This window comes from Danio rerio, chromosome 10, assembly GCF_052040795.2.
Source record: "Danio rerio strain M-AB ecotype USA chromosome 10, GRCz13ab, whole genome shotgun sequence".
In the NCBI taxonomy this organism is placed as follows: Eukaryota; Metazoa; Chordata; class Actinopteri; order Cypriniformes; family Danionidae; genus Danio; species Danio rerio.
The window spans coordinates 25,057,030-25,077,500 of NC_141030.1; the positions used below are offsets into that span (position 1 = coordinate 25,057,030).

At 38.5% G+C, this 20,471-nt stretch overlaps 3 protein-coding genes across 3 annotated transcripts in view; all 3 read left to right on the plus strand.

Annotated features, from left to right (window-relative positions):
- Nucleotides 1–20,471, plus strand: part of fbxw11b (F-box and WD repeat domain containing 11b) — a 649,789-nt gene that overhangs the window by 75,037 nt on the left and 554,281 nt on the right. The gene's annotated exons all lie outside the window — the stretch shown is intronic.
- The window catches only part of pcdh1a1 (protocadherin 1 alpha 1), a 142,910-nt gene that overhangs the window by 9,462 nt on the left and 112,977 nt on the right, over nucleotides 1–20,471 (plus strand). The gene's annotated exons all lie outside the window — the stretch shown is intronic.
- The window catches only part of pcdh1a2 (protocadherin 1 alpha 2), a 126,635-nt gene continuing 112,977 nt past the window's right edge, over nucleotides 6,814–20,471 (plus strand). The window contains exon 1 of the mRNA NM_001024096.2: nucleotides 6,814–9,213. Coding sequence (NP_001019267.2) covers nucleotides 6,814–9,213 — 2,400 coding nt within the window. The remainder of the gene's footprint in view (nucleotides 9,214–20,471) is intronic.

Below are 20,471 nucleotides of genomic sequence, written 5' to 3' on the forward strand. Positions count from 1 at the left end.
GTGACTGCAAATATACAAATTGACAAGTGTATGCACAGGTATATTACTATATAAAATTGTATATATAAATCAAATATTTTTATATATAAATTGGCAATATTTACACAACTATCAATAATTTGTTGCACCATCCTCAGCCTTAGTGGACAGCCTCTGGTTTCCTGCTGCTGGCAACACAAATTCATGCATATATTCATGCTATACATAGTTAAAGTGCTCTTTAAGAGGGATTTTTCAACATAATTTAAAACATATTAGTTTTAAGAACTAATTTCTAATAAATATTTAGTTTTGTGTTTGCCATGATGACAGTACATACTATTTTACAAATTATTTTCCAGTATTCAACTTCAAGTAGAATTTAAAGCAAATTGGACAACAATTGGACAACAATATATATATATATATATATATATATATATATATATATATATATATATATATATATATATATATATATATATATATATATATAGGAGCTAATAATATTGACCTTAAAATTGTTTAAAATATTAAGAAACTGCTTTTATTCCACCCAAACTAAAATAAATAAAACTTTATATAAAAGAAAAAAATATAGGAAATATCTGTAAACAGCACTTGGGAAATATTTGAAAAAGATGAAAAATTTTCCAGGAGGGTCAATTAATGTTTACATCAAATTTATGCACAACAACAATTTCTGTTATTATATAGCCAATGATAAAAAGTAGCACTTTATTTTGAGGGTCTTTATTGCACATACTGATGCTTGTAAGAAAGACAATATATATATATATATATATTGTAGCGAGCCATGTAATACCACGTCGCCCTGGGCACAAATCCACACCAGCTGGATCTCTCATCAACCTCGGATCGCCCACAGCTGGACCTCATCAGCCAGGGAGAGATATAAGCCAGCCCCACACAGACGGAAGTGAGCTTCATTTGACATGACTCCCTGCGCTAACGCTTGTCTCTCTCTGTCTCTCCCACAGCCGAGTCCAGCTCGTGACCGATCCAACACTCTACTTCTCACCAGCCTTCACCATCTCCCCGGAGCACTTGAGCACGCACCTTTAAGAAGAGCACTCATTCACCCCAATATCACTTGTAAATAAAGGCACCCTCCGGGGCATTGTTTGTAACATTATCTACGGTGTTTGTGTTTTCCCTCTGCCTCGCTACAACTGGTGGAGAATGCGGGCATTGCAGAGGGAAAAATTCAGAAGAAACACTCACCATTAAGTAGAAAATAACCGCTGAATTTTTCTCTGTGTTTGTTACAGACAGGCATCCGCTCTCTCTCTCTCCCACGCTTCCTCTTACTCGGCTGTCAACATCCCGTCGCCATGTCGGTGGAAGAGGTACTGCTCCACCTAGTGGAGATCTCCAGGAAACAGAATTCCATCTCTGAGCAGCTTACAGCCAGACAGGATCGACTGGAACAGCAGCTCCGCCAGGCGGCCAGACACCATCCGACTCCCGAAGTGAGTGCGCATCATCATCTCACTAAACTCAGCGACCTGGATGATATTGACGCTTATTTACATACCTTTGAGGTTATTGCCGAGAGAGAAGGCTGGCTAAAAGAAAACTGGGCGAGAATGTTGGCTCCGTTTCTCACAGGAGAAGCGCAACGAGCATATTTTTCACTAGAGACACCTAAAAATGAAGATTACAAAGCGTTAAAAAAGGAAATATTAGCCAGAATGGGGCTATCCACAATCAGCGCAGCCCAACAGTTTTCCCAGTGGTCTTACGACGAGAAACAACCAGTGAGAACCCAAGCAGCTCAACTTTCTCGCCTGGGAAGGCTATGGTTATTGGGAGGAGATCCCTCGGCGGTCCAGGTCGCTGAGAAGGTGATCATCGAGAAGATGATGCGTGCGTTACCCCGACGTTTGCGAACACTCACCAGCATGCGAAATCCTGAGTCACTGGCCACCCTGGTGGAGGCGATCGAGCTGGCTGAAGCTCACATCGCCCGAGATAATGGGGAGAGAGCGGCTCTGCCACCCCGGAGGGTAAGTGCACCTTGGCGACCGGTGGAGGGCACAGCGCGACCAGGCGGCAGACCAGCGGTCCCCAGCCCGATGGACGAGCCGATGCCCACCGAGCCGACGACGCACTCGACCCCGGCCTGGACAGCAGGGTGCGCGGTTCACCGCAATATCCCTCCCGAAGCTCCCACCCATAAAGTCCAGCTAGAGGGAAAAACACAAACGGCCACCTTAGACACAGGAAGCGCCATCACTCTGGTTCACCCGAAAACTTTAAAATACCATCATGAAAGCAAAGGGCGAATTCCGATCACGTGTGTGCATGGTGATACCCGCCACGTACCCGCCCGAAGAGTAACCATCGCGGCGAAACCAGGTAGCTGGCGAATCGAAGTCGGGGTTGTTCCAGATCTTCCTGTGTCCCTCTTACTGGGCAGAGACTGGCCGGGGTTCGACGAACTCCTAACTCACCACCACGCTCCATCGGCTCGTTCAAAGAAGAAGAACAAGCCACGGGCTCATCGGGACCGCAAACCAGCGCTGATGACCACCGAGAGCGACAGAGGGGGTGAGTCATCTATATCTGCTAATCTATACTTTGATCTGTTTCAACAGATAACCGCAGGAGGTGACTTTGGCAGAGCACAGAGGGAAGATGAAACGCTCAAACACTGTTGGCCACAAGTACGGATCATCGACGGAAATGAGCGACTTCCCAGCCCTCACCCCCTCCCACATTTCATTGTGGAAAATGGTCTGCTGTACTGTGTCGCAGAGAGGCGGGGGGAAAAGAAGACACTACTGGTCGTTCCGAGGACCAAGAGGGAGACGGTCTTAGAACTGGCACATACCCACCCGATGGCGGGACATCTGGGAGCGGCCAACACGGTGAAAAGGATCCGCGACCGTTTCCATTGGCCGGGGCTAGACGGGGAAGTAAAGAGGTATTGCCAGGCATGTGACATCTGCCAGAGAACGTCTCCCCAACGACCACCCCCCAGCCCTCTAATACCGCTACCCATCATCGATGTGCCCTTCACCCGAATTGGTATGGACTTGGTAGGGCCTTTGCCGAAGTCGGCCCGGGGACATGAGCACATCCTTGTTATCCTCGATTATGCCACCAGATACCCTGAAGCGATTCCCCTGAGGAAAGCCACGTCATCGGCCATCGCGAAGGAGCTGTTTCTGCTATGCAGTCGAGTGGGAATCCCAACGGAGATACTGACCGACCAGGGCACCCCCTTCATGTCCCGGTTGATGGCAGACCTCTGTCACCTACTCAAGGTAAAACAGCTAAAAACCTCTGTATATCATCCACAGACGGACGGCCTTGTCGAGCGCTTTAACAAGACTCTGAAGCAGATGCTCCGACGGGTGGTGGCAGAGGACGGGCGCGACTGGGACCTCATGATCCCGTACGTGTTATTCGGTATCAGGGAAGTCCCCCAGGCCTCCACAGGATTTACCCCCTTCGAACTGCTGTTTGGCCGCCAACCCCGAGGCCTATTGGATGTGGCTCGTCAAGCCTGGGAACAGGAACCAGCCCCCCAGCGGTCGGTGATTGAACACGTACGGGACATGAGAGAACGCATCGACAAAATCATGCCCATCGTCAAACAACACCTGACCGAAGCCCAGCGCGCCCAGCAGAGATTGTATAACCGGCCCGCCCAACCCAGAGAGTTCCACCCAGGGGACAAGGTGATGATACTCATACCTACCACAACGTCGAAGTTCCTCGCATCCTGGAAGGGACCATACACCGTGGTAGAAAGGGTAGGGCCGGTAAATTATCGAGTCCGTCAGCCGGGACGAAGACGGGAAGAACAACTCTACCACATAAATCTTATGAAGAAGTGGGTTGCAGCTCCAGGTCATCTCGTTGCCTTCGCTGAAGAAACTCTTCCCGTTGTCCACATTGGTGAGCAACTCTCACCAAACCAGAAGGCGGAGCTGCAAGCCTTGGTTGGTCAGTTCAAGGATGTGTTCTCGGAGAAACCGGGCCGAACCTCCATCATCCAACACAACATTATCACTCCTCCTGGCACCATCGTCCGGCAAAGGCCTTATCGAGTTCCAGAGGCTCGCAGGCTGGCTATCGACGAGGAGATCCAGAAGATGAGAAGGTTAGGCATCATCGAACCATCCCGTAGCCCGTGGTCCAGCCCAATAGTGATGGTCCCCAAACCCGATGGCACCCTCCGTTTCTGCAACGACTTCAGGAAACTCAACGAGATCTCCAAGTTCGACGGATACCCCATGCCTCGGGTGGACGAGCTGCTGGATAGGCTGGGTGGAGCCCGATTTATCTCCACCATCGACCTCACCAAAGGCTACTGGCAGTTACCACTCAGTGAAGACGCCAAGGAGAAAACCGCCTTCTCCACACCCGGTGGGCACTGGCAATACCGGGTTCTTCCCTTCGGGCTCCACGGGGCCCCAGCCACATTCCAAAGAATGATGGACATCCTGCTGAGGCCCCACCAGCCATATGCAGCAGCCTACCTGGACGACCTCATCGTCCACTCAGAGACATGGGAAGAACACCTATCCCGGTTACGGAGGGTGCTCTTAGATCTTCGACGGGCTGGGCTCACAGCTAATCCCAAGAAATGCCACCTGGGTCTAGCCGAAGCCAGATACCTCGGGTTCCACATTGGACGAGGTCTCATACAGCCACAGCAAAACAAGGTCAAGGCACTACAGGAAACTCCACAACCCACCACAAAGACCCAGGTACGTGCATTTCTGGGGTTAGCGGGCTACTATAGATGTTTCATACCTAACTTCTCATCCATAGCCAGCCCTTTGACAGACCTGACCAGAAAGGGGCAGCCGGAGAGGATAAGATGGACCAAGGAAGCCGACGATGCGTTCCGAGCCCTAAAGAAGTCCCTCACGTCCTCACCGGTACTGCACGCACCTGACTTCGGCTGCCCCTTCATTCTACAGACGGATGCTTCCGACTCGGGCCTGGGCGCGGTCCTCTCCCAGGTCCACGGCGATGAAGAACATCCCATAATGTACGTGAGTCGGAAGCTGACCCCCGCAGAGACCCGCTACGCAACGGTGGAGAAGGAGGCCCTGGCGATCAAGTGGGCAATCCTGGAGCTAAGGTACTATCTCCTTGGCAGGAAATTCACTCTGGTGACCGACCACGCCCCGCTACAATGGATGGCGACAGCGAAGAACAACAACGCTCGGGTCACCAGGTGGTTCCTGTCGCTCCAGGATTTCAACTTCGACGTACAACATCGAGCCGGGGCCTCCCACGGAAACGCAGACGGACTCTCACGGCTCTGGTCAGGATGGGCAGGTCTGTCGAAACATTCTACCCCCCCTCTCAATACACTGCTCTTCCTTCGCAGGACACCCAGGACCAGGACGACGCTAAGGGGGGGGGAATGTAGCGAGCCATGTAATACCACGTCGCCCTGGGCACAAATCCACACCAGCTGGATCTCTCATCAACCTCGGATCGCCCACAGCTGGACCTCATCAGCCAGGGAGAGATATAAGCCAGCCCCACACAGACGGAAGTGAGCTTCATTTGACATGACTCCCTGCGCTAACGCTTGTCTCTCTCTGTCTCTCCCACAGCCGAGTCCAGCTCGTGACCGATCCAACACTCTACTTCTCACCAGCCTTCACCATCTCCCCGGAGCACTTGAGCACGCACCTTTAAGAAGAGCACTCATTCACCCCAATATCACTTGTAAATAAAGGCACCCTCCGGGGCATTGTTTGTAACATTATCTACGGTGTTTGTGTTTTCCCTCTGCCTCGCTACAATATATATATATATATATATATATATATATATATATATATATATATATATATATATATATTATATATATATATATATATATATATATATATATATATATATATATATCTGCTGACACTGCTTCACCAACAGATATTCTCCTGACTATAAGAAACTTTGCAAGTACATGTCATTGACATTGGCAGGTAGTGGCGATATAACTTAGAGATCAACAAAATATGTTAAAGGGATCGTCAAAATAAAGTGGTACCTTACAAAAATCTTATTTTTCTTCTTGTTGTTACTATTATTCATGTTCAATAGCACTGAATTTAAAATCCCTAAGAAGTCATTAATGTTTACTTCATATTTTTGCTGTAAATTGTTAATTTTTCTTTGCTTCAAAATATACAGAGTAAAGAACGCTATTAGAATTTATTTAACTTGACAAATAAACAAATAATTAACTAATAAGAATATTTATTTTAGTCACTGTTAAACTAAAAACAATGAAAACTATTTCTTTGGAAATAGCTGAAATAAAAACACAAACCCATATGTATAAATACTTCACTCAGTAAATACAATAAATATTTAATAGTAAATATATATGTACATATAATACATATTTACAATACAACATTACAATTTATTTACACCTCTGTGATTTTAGGAATGAAATAAAAATAATAATAAAATAAGTATTTTTTTCATTAGTAAATGTATTTGTTACAAATAATATTTATAATATCTAACTAAAAAAGTCGTTTCGATATTGAGGTTCAGAAAAAAAAAATCTTTTATGTTTCTTGAAACATTTTCATTGTAAACACGATGTCGCTGCACTGTTGCTGTTCACTTTAAGGCGCACACAAGCACAATCTCCATGCTCTGCATCCACTGTGCTGTTGGACAGAGACTGAATCTGATCAGCGGGCGGGATCCACGGCACGGCGCTATGGCGATGCTCTGCTGGGCGCTTTTGAGAATCCAAATACTCCATTCGCCTTTAAACACACTGCTATATTTCTTGTAAAAGACCGAGAAAACATTGCAATGGCTCCAAGGAGAAGATGCCGTATCGGCTTGGTCGTCCTCTCCGCGGTGTGGAGTCTCGCCTCGGCAGTAACCAGATACTCCATCCCGGAGGAGATTCCAGTGGGCTCCGTGATCGCAAATATCGCCGCGGATTTGGGCCTGGACGCGCACAGCCTGTTGGAGCGCAAGGTAAAGCTGGATTATATTCATAGCAAGAAATACCTAGATATAAATAAAGACACCGGAGAACTGTTCATCGCTGAGGAAATTGACCGGGAATATTTATGCCCGGCCAAAACATCATCATTTTGCTTCCTCAAGATGGATGTGATAATCGAGAATCCAGTACGCATATTTAACATCGAGTTAGAAATAATGGACATCAATGACAACGCGCCTCAGTTTAGGAGGGAGAGGATACCGCTCGATATTTCAGAATCAGCAACACCCGGAGAGAGATTTTCTCTTACAAACGCGGTGGATGCTGATGTAGGAGAGAACTCAATAGAGACCTATTATCTCAGTGAAAGTGATGAGTTTACTATCGAAATCCAGTCTGGAAGTGACGGGACTAAATATGTAGACCTGGTGCTAAAAGCGAGTTTGGACAGAGAAAAACAAGCCCTTCATACACTGACGCTCACTGCTGTTGACGGCGGCACACCTGCGCGCTCAGGAACGGCCAGTATCATCATTCAAGTGCTGGATGTCAATGACAACGCCCCTCAGTTTGACCGACAGGTTTATTCGGTTGACCTCATTGAAAATGCACCAATTGGGACGCTGATTATGCATCTGAACGCCACCGATTTAGATGATGGCCTCAATTCTGAAATAACATACTCTTTTACATTATACACATCCGAGAAAACGCAAGAAAAGTTCTCGCTGGATCCCAACAATGGAGAAATACGAGTCAAAGACGTGATTGATTTTGAAGAAGTCAGAAGTTTTGAGATGTACGTTGAAGCCAAGGACAAAGCGGTTAATCCGCTTTCTGGTCAGTGTAAAATATTGGTGTTCATCACCGATTTGAACGACAACCAACCTGAGATTACCATTAAATCATTTCAAAGTTCGATTAAAGAAAATGCTCCTGTAGGAACAGTCATCGCTGTTATCAGTGTGAGTGATAGGGATTCTGGAGATAATGGGAAGATTGTTCTCTCCATTCCCAATGCTTTAATGTTACCTTTTGCTCTTAATAAGTCATCTGAAGACTTTTTTGCGTTAATACTCATTGAAGCGCTTGACCGTGAGCAAATCAACAAATATGACATCACACTTCATGCAACTGATAAAGGAACCCCTCCTTTGACTGATAATGAAACGATTAGTGTTACAATTCAAGACATCAATGACAATGCTCCAACATTCCCTCGGTCCATCTACACCATTCATCTAATGGAAAACAACGAACCGGGTGCACTGCTAGCCTCCCTAACCGCTCGTGATCCAGATTTGCATGAGAATCAATATCTTGTATACTTTATAATAGAAAAGGAAATAGCCAACACGTCAATGTCCATGCTCTTCTCCATCAATCCTGAAAACGGCAACCTCTACGCTTTACGAACGTTCGACTATGAAAGAGAGAAGGAGTTTCTGTTCCACATCGAAGCCAGAGATTCAGGTCTCCCTCCTCTCAGCAGTAACGTAACAGTTCACATCATCCTTATTGACCAAAATGACAACACTCCTCTCATAGTTTCCCCATGGCGTCCACAAGGCACAGTCATCGAGCAAAAAATCCCAAGGTCAAGTGAAAAAGGATCTCTGGTCACCAAAGTCATTGCGTTGGATGCTGACTCCATGCAGAACTCTCGCATAACATATCAGTTTCTCCAGATCACCGACACCCCTCTATTCAGCCTTGACCAGTACAACGGCGAGATCCGAACCACCAGGATGTTTAGTTACAGAGACCCCCGAGATCAGCACCTGGTCATCATAGCCAGAGACAACGGAGAACCTCCTCGATCCGCCACAGTGACCATCAAGATCTCCACAGTGGAGCAGGTGGTCACGCAGTTAACCGAAACCACAGAGGTTCCAATCGAATTTGACCTGATCACCGATTTAAACTTGTATTTGCTGATCGGTTTGGGTTCAGTCTTGTTTCTCCTGCTCATCACCATCCTGGTCATCATCGTGCTGAAATGTCAGGAGCCCAAACCCTCACAAGCAGCTCCCCAAGGAAGGAACAGCATTGCCAGCCAGAGGAACTCGTCCACCATTGCTGATTCAACTCTCATCTCGAGCGATGCCTACTGGTACAGTCTGTTTCTGGCAGAGACTAGGAAAGGGAAGGTGGTTGTGCGGCAGCCACTTCCCAATGGAACTGGGTTCATTGTGTCGAGTATTCCAGGAAGCGCTGCGCTGACTGAGACCAGTGCGTCAAGATCTTCCACTTTACAGGTACTGGAGTTGCTACAAATATATTTGTGAACCTGCATGGAGCTTATAGGACTGTGCGATTTGGGGAAAATATCTAATAGAATTTTCTTTTTAAATAGATATTGTGATTTTTATTTGATTTGCGATTTAATTCTGTGGTCAAGCTTCAGCTCGATATTCGTAGTTTTTTACTGCAGTGAGTGTTAGTTAAAAAAAGGAACTGAAAAGATATTAACTCCAATTTTTGTTCAGGTTTGTTTATATATATTCAGAAATGAAACACACATTTTTAGTAGTGAGTTATGGTGTAAGTTATCTCCTGGTGCCTTCGTGGTGTTTTTACATATGGTGTAACAGCTGCAAACAACGCTGAAGTTATACTTTGCCGTTGCTAGCTACCAGATTGAGTGTCACTGGTGATACTTTCAGTTGACTTTTTAGCATGGTCACTCCTCATACAGACCATTTTAATGTGGTTTAAACTATTTTATAACTGTAACTGAAGGCAATTCAATCGTAACTTACTGTTAAAACTGCTACCATAACATTATTCAAAAATATGTGGCTCTTTTTGGATTTTCGGAATCTATAGAAATGAAAAATGTAAAACAGGAAATACATTGGGACTATTGTTTTTGTTTACATCCTTAAAAATTGTCTATAACCGTCTGTGATGCTTTTTTAGCTATAGTTGTATTTCCTTGTGCTGTGGCAATAATTCTGCAACAGCTCTAACAAATGACCTGTTTTTGTTTGGTGTCTGTGACTTTAAAACCAAAATATATTCCCATATTACAGACATGCTGTTTTTCTTTGATATGAATTCATCTAGTAATGCTTTGATTTATTTATTTATTTATACATTTTTTAAATATTTCCCAAATAATGTTTAACAGAGCAGGGAAATTTTCACAGTATGTCTGATAATGTTATTTATTCTGGAGAAAGTCTTATTTGTTTTATTTCGGCTAGAATAAAAGTATTTTTACATTTTTTAAAAAACATTTTAGGGTCAAAATTATTAGTCCCTTTAAGCTGTATATATTTTTCGATAGTCTACAGAACAAACAATCATTAAACAATAACTTGCCTAATGACCCTATCCTGCCTAGTTTACCTAATTAACCTAGTTACGCCTTTAAATTGCCCTTTGGCTGAATACGAGTATCTTGAAAAATATCTAGTGAAATATTTTATGGTCTGTCATCATGGCAAAGATAAAATAAATCAGTTAATAGAGATGAGTTATTAAAACTATTATGTTTAGAAATGTGTCGAATAAATCTTTTTCTTTTTTAAACAGAAATAGGATAAAAAATAAACAGGGGCTACTAATTCTGACTTCAAGTATATATTTCATATCACAGCCTCTTGTTATTAGCTAATTGCAATGTTTCAAATTGCGATTGCGATTCAGTTTTGATTAATCACATATTAATATAAGCAAAGTAAAGTAAAGTAAAAAATTAATATTAAGCAAAGAGCATGCTACATGAAGAACAATTTCTCATCATAAATATATCAAAACACATTTTTTGATTTGAAATATGCATCTAATATGCTTCTATTTCCTAATATTTAGATTTTTTTAAACTTTCGGACTGAAAAATAGTTGTATCTCAGCCAAATATTGTCTTATCATAAGAAATCACTCATCAGTGGAAAGTTTTTTTGTAATCTCGATAATAAAAAAAGACCTTTATGACTGGTGTTGTGATCCATGGTTGAATTTAGCCCTATATACACAGTACATAGTGTTAATAAGTGTTTGTTCATACTTGGCAAGTTTGGTTGATATTGAAATAAGCTGTATTGCTAATGCTTTGGTATTGTGATTCATTTCAATAAGTGTGAACAGTGCTATATACAGTGCTCAGATATGAGTAAACCCCATTTTGAAAAAAAACATTTTTATCCATTTGAATATGGGTAATATATATTGGTGGATTTAAACAAAACAGATTTGTTAAAAATATATATTTATTAAAATTATATTTTAGTCACAGAACATCTTTAGAAATGTAAAGATAATACATTTAAATTCATGCAAAATATTGCAAAAAAGAAAAACACAAACTTCAAAATTTCAACAAAATTTTATTTTAATGCTATTTTTTAAATTTGTATTTAATATTTTTCTATAACATATAAATGTTATAGAAAAATATACATTGGATCAGTCATGGTTCAGAACCATTATTTTGTTAGATTAGCTCCAGATATGGCTTCAGTACTGACTAATCTACTGTATATGCATGAATATAACATTGTAAAGCATTCCACAAAAATATTAATTTAAATGAGAGGGGGTGCACTTATATATGCTGAGCACTGTACATTAAACAAGTGGATTGAGACTTGTCTTGATCTGCTTAAAACAAACTCTGGACTAGTTCGACTCAATGCGAGTGTGAATGCAACTACAACACAAGTCACGGTTCAGAACTCCTCTGTTGCACAAGAAAACCACTGTGACAGAGGATTTCTGCAAAGGAACTTTTTCTTTGGACTGAACAATACTCATTATCCCTAGAATGCCTATACCTTCAAGTTTACCTTAAATTGATAGCAAATTTAACTAATACTTACAAATATTTGCAACTAAGACAATAAACAAAACATGACAGTTTCTAACAGAAAACCAAAATAGTTTTAAAATAAAATACTTATAAATAAGCTTAAAAATGAAGTCAAAAGGTGAACATATAGGCCAATTTGTAATTACTTTAATGTAGTAGCACAAGGACCCTTTACATTTGGCAAAATTAGGTTCATTCATTTATTTATTTTCTTTTTGGATTAGTCCCTTTATTAATCAGGGGTCGCCACAGCGGAATGAACTGCCAAATTAGGTATGTTTGTGTTTTAAATGATAAAATAGTACATAGCATTCAGGATTATGAAACAGTACTAAAATATTTCATGCGATGAGTCCTTGTAAACCAGACTTCAAACATACAATAAATTTATTGTTTCTTTTGCATTTTGGTCGTAATTGTAGTCTTTTGGTTAAAATAAAAAATGGAAGTTGTTTATAAAAGTCATATTATAAGTAAAAAGAGCAATAAAATTCATTTCTTTTGGATAAATCTGATACAAAGTTGGACAGGCAGTGCTAATGCTTCAGAATGTGTCTAAATTTGGATGTGAGTGGGATGCGAGTCTGACATGCAGTGCTACTGGTGTGAAAGAAGAATGAGATATGAGCACTGACACTCAGATGTTTTTGCACACATTTTGCAAAGATACTGTGACAGAAAAAGTGTTTCTTACTTTCTTATATAAAATATTTAAAGTGATGTAAGTTTAAAGTTTTAGAGGGTTTTAATCAGTGTAATCAGTGCAAATCTGTCCTCAGAGGTTAATGTACAGTATGCTTCTTTATACACTAAAAAACATTGCTGCTTGTTTCATTTACTTATTTAAAATGAGTTGAAATATAATAATTCTTACAAGTTTTTAGGACAACTTAATTGTTTTATTTTCATTTTAGCTAATTTAAAAAAAAAGTTACCAGTACATGACTATATTGTTGTTGTTTTTGTTTTGTTTTTGTTTCGTTGCTTTGTATTTGTTATTTGTTGATTTTTTTCTTCTATTTGTATGATTGTTGCATATTCTAATTAAAAAAAAAAAAAAAAAGTTAACTCAATCGATTTGTATTGGGACAACATGAAGTAATTGTGTGGAACCCAGCATTTTTTATAGTGTACAGTCATGAAAGCTGTATACACACCATATGCAATCCTATCTAGCCCCAACAAAACAATCCCCAAATAAAACAATCAACATCTAAAAAAAAATATTACAAAATATAAAATATATACAAATACAGAAAAAAAACATATGCGTACAAATACATACACATACAGTTGAAGTCAGAATTATAAGCCTTCCTTTTTTACATTAATTTTCAATAGTAAATTTTCAAATTTACGCAGTATGTCTGATAATATTTTTTATTCTGGATAAAGTCTTATTTGTTTTATTTCGGCTATAATAAAAGCAGTTTTTAATAATAAAAAAACCTCTTTAAGGCTTTTAATTTAGGGATTAAAGGATTTCTATTTATTTACTTGTATTAATGTGTGTAAATTTATTTTTATTCAGTTTTTAAAATAATTTCTGTAACCTTATTGACCAATATGAAAATGTTCATGTGATTTATTTACAATACAGTTTGTTAAGTAATATATATATATATATATATATATATATATATATATATATATATATATATATATATATATATATATATATATATATATATATATATATATATATATATTTTATAAGAGACTTGCTTTCTTTTCCAATTAAGTGGATCTAATTGGATTTGCATGGTAAGCATTCAATAAAAGATATCACACATATCACAAATCCAATATATTTTTAGAAGGTTTGGCCTTTGAGAGATGAGCTCTGTGAACTGTTTTAAATTGTATAAAACTGAGTCTAGTCTACAAAGTGGATTTGTGCACATTGTCTAATACTGCACTGCAGTAGTCATCTTCAATCAAATTTCTCTTCCCAGGCCCTGATAGCTTTAATGTTATGAGAGTTATCCTTGACAAGATAATTGACCATATCTTAGAAATTATCCCACTCATATGAGTATTAAATTCAATGCATATTTTTTGCATTAATAAATGTTAAAATCGAAAATATATTTTTAAAAAATCCTAGCCATATTAAATGCAATGTAATAATTGAAATAGAACACACAGATTAGCTTTCATTATATTTGAAGTTCCAATCACAGTATGACAAGCATTGATGTGCTCAGCGGGTCTGCAGCCTTGACTCTGTTTGATTAACTGTGTTTCCATCTATTGCCAGGAGTCCAGCAGTGATTTACCGTGATCTGGACAAGTTGACTGATGGATTACAAACTTCCGCACACAGTCTATCCATCCACTGGGACAGACTGATCTTCTTTTCCTTCGTTTTCAGGGCTTCATTCAATTCAAGACTATGATGGATCTACTTTGAAACCAACCTTTTTTTTTGTTTAGCTTTTAATATCCTTTCATTTTTAGATTATTATTGTTTTATTATTTCATTCTATTATGTTACTCATCATCTTCCAAGCACTTGCATATCTTGTGTCAGACAGGAAAGACACAACTTCATTCACTTATTTTCCTCATCCATGATTCTTTTACCTTTACTTTTTACATAATACATTTGAATTGACTGTTTGGATATCAAGACCAGCATTGTGTCAGATCCCATATTTGTGGCGACTGTAACAGATATATGTCAGCCACTTGTAACCACATTGAGCATGACTTTGCATGGCTAAGACAAACAATGGACCTTTTGTATCTACAAGATTTCTAAATAGACTCTGTGACAGATACAGAAGTTATTATTCGTGACTACCAGAAGAACTTTTACCTTCTTGTGGTTTCAGTTACAAATGAACTACAAAGCCAGCTGGTAAATAGATTGTAAAGATTGAGTTCTGGTAGGAACGACACTCTATTTTTACATTGAGAAAACTTTGATCAAATGAGCACAATCTAATGAGCCAGGCATTGTTTATACCTCAAAACAATTGGTTTTGACAGCTATGTGGTGCACATGTATTATAGGTGATCCATGTTTTTGTTTCCTCCAGTCTACCAAATGGTATAAATTACCTGAATATTGTCTTAAGCACTTTGCTTTGTAAGTGTATGTGAGGATCTATAGGGAGTTTTACACATTTTGTCATTAGAATAATATGCATATGTTGTAAGAGAAAATTCTGTGTTGGGATTTTTTTTCCCTTCAAGGTGTCAACAATAATTTGGGCCATTCTGGAAATCAGATTTCCATGAACAATACTTATAATCATCAGAATATCTTTATTGGGTACCATAAATAAAATTACCTAAAATTGCTAGCAAATGTAACAAAAAATGAGACACAGAGGGGAAAAAACATTGAACATGCCAAACAAGCAGAATTGAGTGCATGTACAAGACATTAAAATAAAAACAGCTGAACATTGAACTATACATTTACAAAACAAAGTGTTCTTTGGGCTTAAAAATTACACTGTGTCTACACACAATGTTGCTTGTGTCGCATTGTGCTGCAACAGCTAGAAGCTTCTGCACTGGTGAATGTTTCAAATCTGTTTGTTCTTCGCTTCAGAAATAACAGGAGCACTCAAAGTACATCAGTGAAAAGAAAGCTTAAGATGTCCTGCCAGATCCAGTGATAATAAAATCACAGGTTTTACAACAGGTTTTATATCACCTTTGCACTATCTTCCGACAAATTATTGGCACATTTCGCCCTCTAGTGACAGTCACATTGACGTTTACAATTGGCCTTGGCTCATTTATCATGGTAAATGTAATACATTTCATGAATAATTACACATAACACGTGACCACATTGTGGCTGAAATAGGATAAAAAATTTTTACATGAACAGTGGCCCTTGTGTAGCTTTTTTGAGGAAATTACTTACAAAACACTTCAAATTATACAATTAAAATAAATATGACCGAAAATATATAACAGGTTAAAATATTAATTTAAAGTTGTTGGTTATGTCTAACAATATATTTACATTTTTTGTAACTTTTGGTAATAATAATAATAATAATAATAATTTCTTATATTTATATATCACTTTTCTGGATCGTTATAGTTTTTTTTTTAGGGGGGGGAATCTTCTGGTCCACCAGCGCTTTACAAATTTTTCGGGGTAGTCTTCTCATCCTTAGGGCCTACTCACACTATGCCATCCGTACCGTGCCCAGGCCCGTTTCCCGGATCGTTTTGAGAAGTGTGAGTGCGCTGAATCGGGCTCAAGCACGGTTCACTTGGCCGGCCCTGGCCCGGTTGGAAGAGGTGTGCCTGAGCGCGGTTCACTTGGGCTTTGGCGCGGTACGCTTGTGTGTGAGGGCAAAATGCGCCAAAGCCCGAAACTGAAAGCGAGACGTGACTTTTAAGGGACTGTTTCATATGGATTTATTAATCATTCGTACTGTTCAGTAAATGAAAACTGCCGTCGTTTATTAAAGACGCAAACCCCTCACTGCACGACAGCTGCGCGCCTTCAGCAGACATCCTCATTCTTGCAGCACGAGGGCTTTATGATTGTTTATGAGCGCCAAAAGTGGCGGATCTGTTCGACAAAATATCTGACTGCGTGTCCCCGCATCCCTAAGAACTGTTTGGCGAAATATTTGACGGCATATCAAAGACTGAAACGATATAACTAGAGAAATCTCCACTGTGCTGCTGAGTGAGAGAGCGCTTCTCACTGAACAGCCCAGCAGCGATGACGTAAGCGTGCCTAAGTTAGTTTAACATAGGACCCACACAAAATGCAGGTTGAGTGCCACCTGCTGGTCTCACTAACACCACTTCCGCAACACAGCTTTCCCATGGTCTCTTATCCAGTCACTGATCGGGCGCAGAGAGCTAGTTGCAGAAAGCTAGCTGCTGGGCAAATTTTTGGTAAAGTTTTTCTGTACAAATTCTGCCTAAAAATGTTGAATTAAGGTTCAACTAAAGCATATACAATCGAGTAACAAACCCCAGAGCTCAAAACCAAATCAGAATAAAAAATACAGTTTGCACATATGGCTAAAACTTCAATTTTACTACTCTCAGAAGTGATTTTTTGGAAACAGCAGAAAAGTGGCTTTATTGTCTTTAGTTGTGTTTTATAATGCTGCTTGCATCCATGTAGACACAGTGTAATTTTATAAAGAGTAATATTTACATCAACATTGAAATAGCGTAGTGATATATATGGAATATACATACAGTGCTCAGCATAACTGAGTACACCTCATTTTAAAAATTTATATTTTTATCCATTTCTCAGTGAATATATAGGCAATGTATTTTGTTGCATTTAAACAAAACAGATTTATTAAACAGGCATATTTATTAAAATAATATTTTAGCCACCAAACATATATAGACATCGAAAGATAATACAATTAAATTCAAGCTAAATATTGCAAAAATAACTTACAAAATGCTTCTATTTTTTGCTTTTTGCTTTTTGCTCTTTTTTAAATTTGTAATAATATTTTTTATAATATATAAATTTGGGTGCACAAGTTTTTAGACAATTATTGTAAGTTATTTAATTTGGTAAATTAGCTCCAGATTTGGCTTTAGTACTGACTAATCTAATGTAAAGTAAATGCAGAAATATAATATTGTAAAGCTTCCTATTAAAAAAAAATTGAATTTATAAGATAGATTGTGAAGGGTGTACTTACATATGCAGAGCACTGTTGTATATATTTGGACAATTCAGATGCAAAAGTGCTATTTGAATTTTTATTAACATTTCTCTCAGGCTCGTGTGTAAGTTCAGTTTTGTGGCAAAGACTTTGTTCTTATCAATGCATTTAAAGTGATATAAGTGATTGTAAACAAAGGAGATGAGGAAAAAAAAGCTCTTCAGACAACACAATATCCATTGTACAATGTGCAAAAACAACAAAAGCATTTATGAATCTACCTTTTTGCAGACATATGTAGCCAGTGCTCAAATATCACATTGGGGCAAATAATTGACATCAATAATAGGCTATACATTTTTTGTATAAGAATCAACAATTGTACTATTCGTTGTCATTTTGGCCTTGTTTACTAACGTTTTTGAGGTTTATATTGTTTTGTATTATAAAGATATAAAATGCTTGTTAGTGTGTGTAATGCTGCTTCTTATATGAAAACACTGCAGTTTTTAAAGCCATTATTATTATTCTTTGTGGTGAGATATTTGCATTTTTTTCTTAACTTAAATATAATTCTATCATCACAGAAATAAAATCAGTAGTCGTTTCCTAGTATTAAAACTTAATTTTGCTGCTAAAGAGAAAGTGTCAATATGGAAGGAATGAGAATAGTGCAACAAAAACTGTGTAGGAGGCTCAAGGAGAGACAGAGACAGAGAAAATCAGCAATATAGGTCACTTGAAATATGCGATCTGCATTTAGATGGAAACACAGAACAACACTATACATGATCCTTAACATTGACAGCCATGTAATTCAGTTTACCTTCCTGAAAGACGACAGCTCAAATTTAGAGTTGTGCTCAGCAGATTTGAGAATTGAAACTGCTTTGTGCCTTTAGCTGTTTGCTTCAGGGCAGAGAAAAGTGTGCCTGAAATTCGAAATGGTGTTAATACACTATCATAATCTCATTAACATGCCTTGAGTTATTTGTTTGCGTATATATTTGCTTTCTGTTGCCTTATATGCGAAATGTCCTTATGCAAACAATGCCTTTTTTGTCCTTGCTGGACTTTATGGTTTGCGCTTTGCTTGTAAATACAGCAAATGTGAATAAAATCTTTTTTAGTATGTTTCAGACTCACTGATTTGTGTTGCGCAAGTATGTGTGAGAATGTGTGATCGCATTATGACAAAACTCACACCGTTTTATTGATGCTGACCTAGGCAACACGGTCTCCTAGAAACAGTCGCCATGGCAACCCCTTCATCTCTTCAGAGTTAAAAAGCACTGCATTTTTAACCAACACATATTGTCTGTTTCTCCTTTCTCGCTTTGGCTTTTTTTTTTTAAACACACAGATGCAGATTCACATAGAAACGTACTGTATTTTTTGGCCTTCATAAATAAAAATAATAGGATTCATTGTACATCTCAGTACTGCATCAAACGTCTTATAACGGATTGTTATTACTTCTTAATAAAGAGCAAGTATGAAACAATTTCAAAGTTTTGAAAATTACCACACTTTAGTATAAATAATAATTATAAAAATAAATGTTTAAAAAACATTGATAAAATTACAAGTATTCATTCATTCATTTTCTTTTCGGCTTAGTCCCTTTATTAATCAGGGGTCGCCACAGCAGAATGAACTGCTAACTTATCTAGCATATGTTTTTTTACACAGCAGATGCCCTTCCAGCTGCAACCTATCACTGGAAAACATCCATACACTCTCATTCACACCAACACTATGGACAATTTAGCTTACTTAATTCACCTATATCACATGTCTTTGGACTTGTGGGGGAAACCGGAGCACCTGGAGGAAACCCACACAAACATGGGGAGAACATGCAAACTCAAAAACACTCACTGGGCCACCATGCCTATATGTCTGACCAATTGTAAATTATTAGAAAAGAATTAAACTCATGACACTCACAACAGCTCAAAAATATTTACATCTATGAAGCTGGCATATTTATTTTTAACAAATCAACTTAAATATTACTGACATTTGTTTTAAACTAAAAACATGTTTTTACCTATACATAAACATAGTTTTAGATATTTAAAACTATTATTATTAGTATTTATAACTTTTTTTTTACAGGAACCCAAAAATAATGATACAAAAAGTATTTTGATACCTAAAGTTATTCCATTCACACCGAGTACTAAGCAAACATGTCTTGAATATGTAACATTTTGTAATGGTTTTAACTTAAATAAATAAATAAATAAATAAATAAATAAATAAATAAACAAATGAATAAATAAATCAGGAAAACACCGAGTACTTTTTGGGTCTATATTCTTAGATACAATAAGCTGCCAATTAATATTTCGAAAATGTTGGTATGCTCTTACTATTGCTCTGTAATTTTCAGAATGCAAACAACATTCTGATGCTTTCTGATTTTTTTATTTTTTTGTTTAAATATAAACAAAGTTTAAATATATTTGAGAGTATATTTTGTTATTACTGCAAATTTACATATATAATATCTACATAGAGCGTGATAAAGCCAGATGTGGTGTCAAACGGACAAGAGAAAAATTCTGCTGACATTGTTATACATGTTTGTGCCACTAGTAGGGACTGTTTAGCAAGCATTTTAAAACTTGACACTGCAATTGCAGATCTGTCTGACAGTCTCGCACCTCAGCCCCGCAGTGTCTGCTGCTATGTCTGTGTGGCTTTCGTTGCACGTAATATACCTACTTCCTTGTAAACGCCGTTTCAAAGACCGAAGTAAAACATAATTATAATTCAAGGTGATTGCGATGTCTTATCTCACAGCTCTGAGATTTCCCTATGAGTTCTGTATGTATGTTTCCCATTTTTAAGTTTAGATCTCAAAGTTTTCTGACTTTTCCACCCACATTAGAGTTTGTAACTCGCTATAAGGTTCCTCAGAGTGCTGACTTCTACAATCATAATTCATAGTTTGTTATAGTTGTAGTTTTTATCTTTTTAAAGTAATTGCAAGATAAAAAAAAATTGAATACTGGAAGTTTTACAATTTTATAAAAAAGTCGCCCTTTATTATTATTATTCTTAT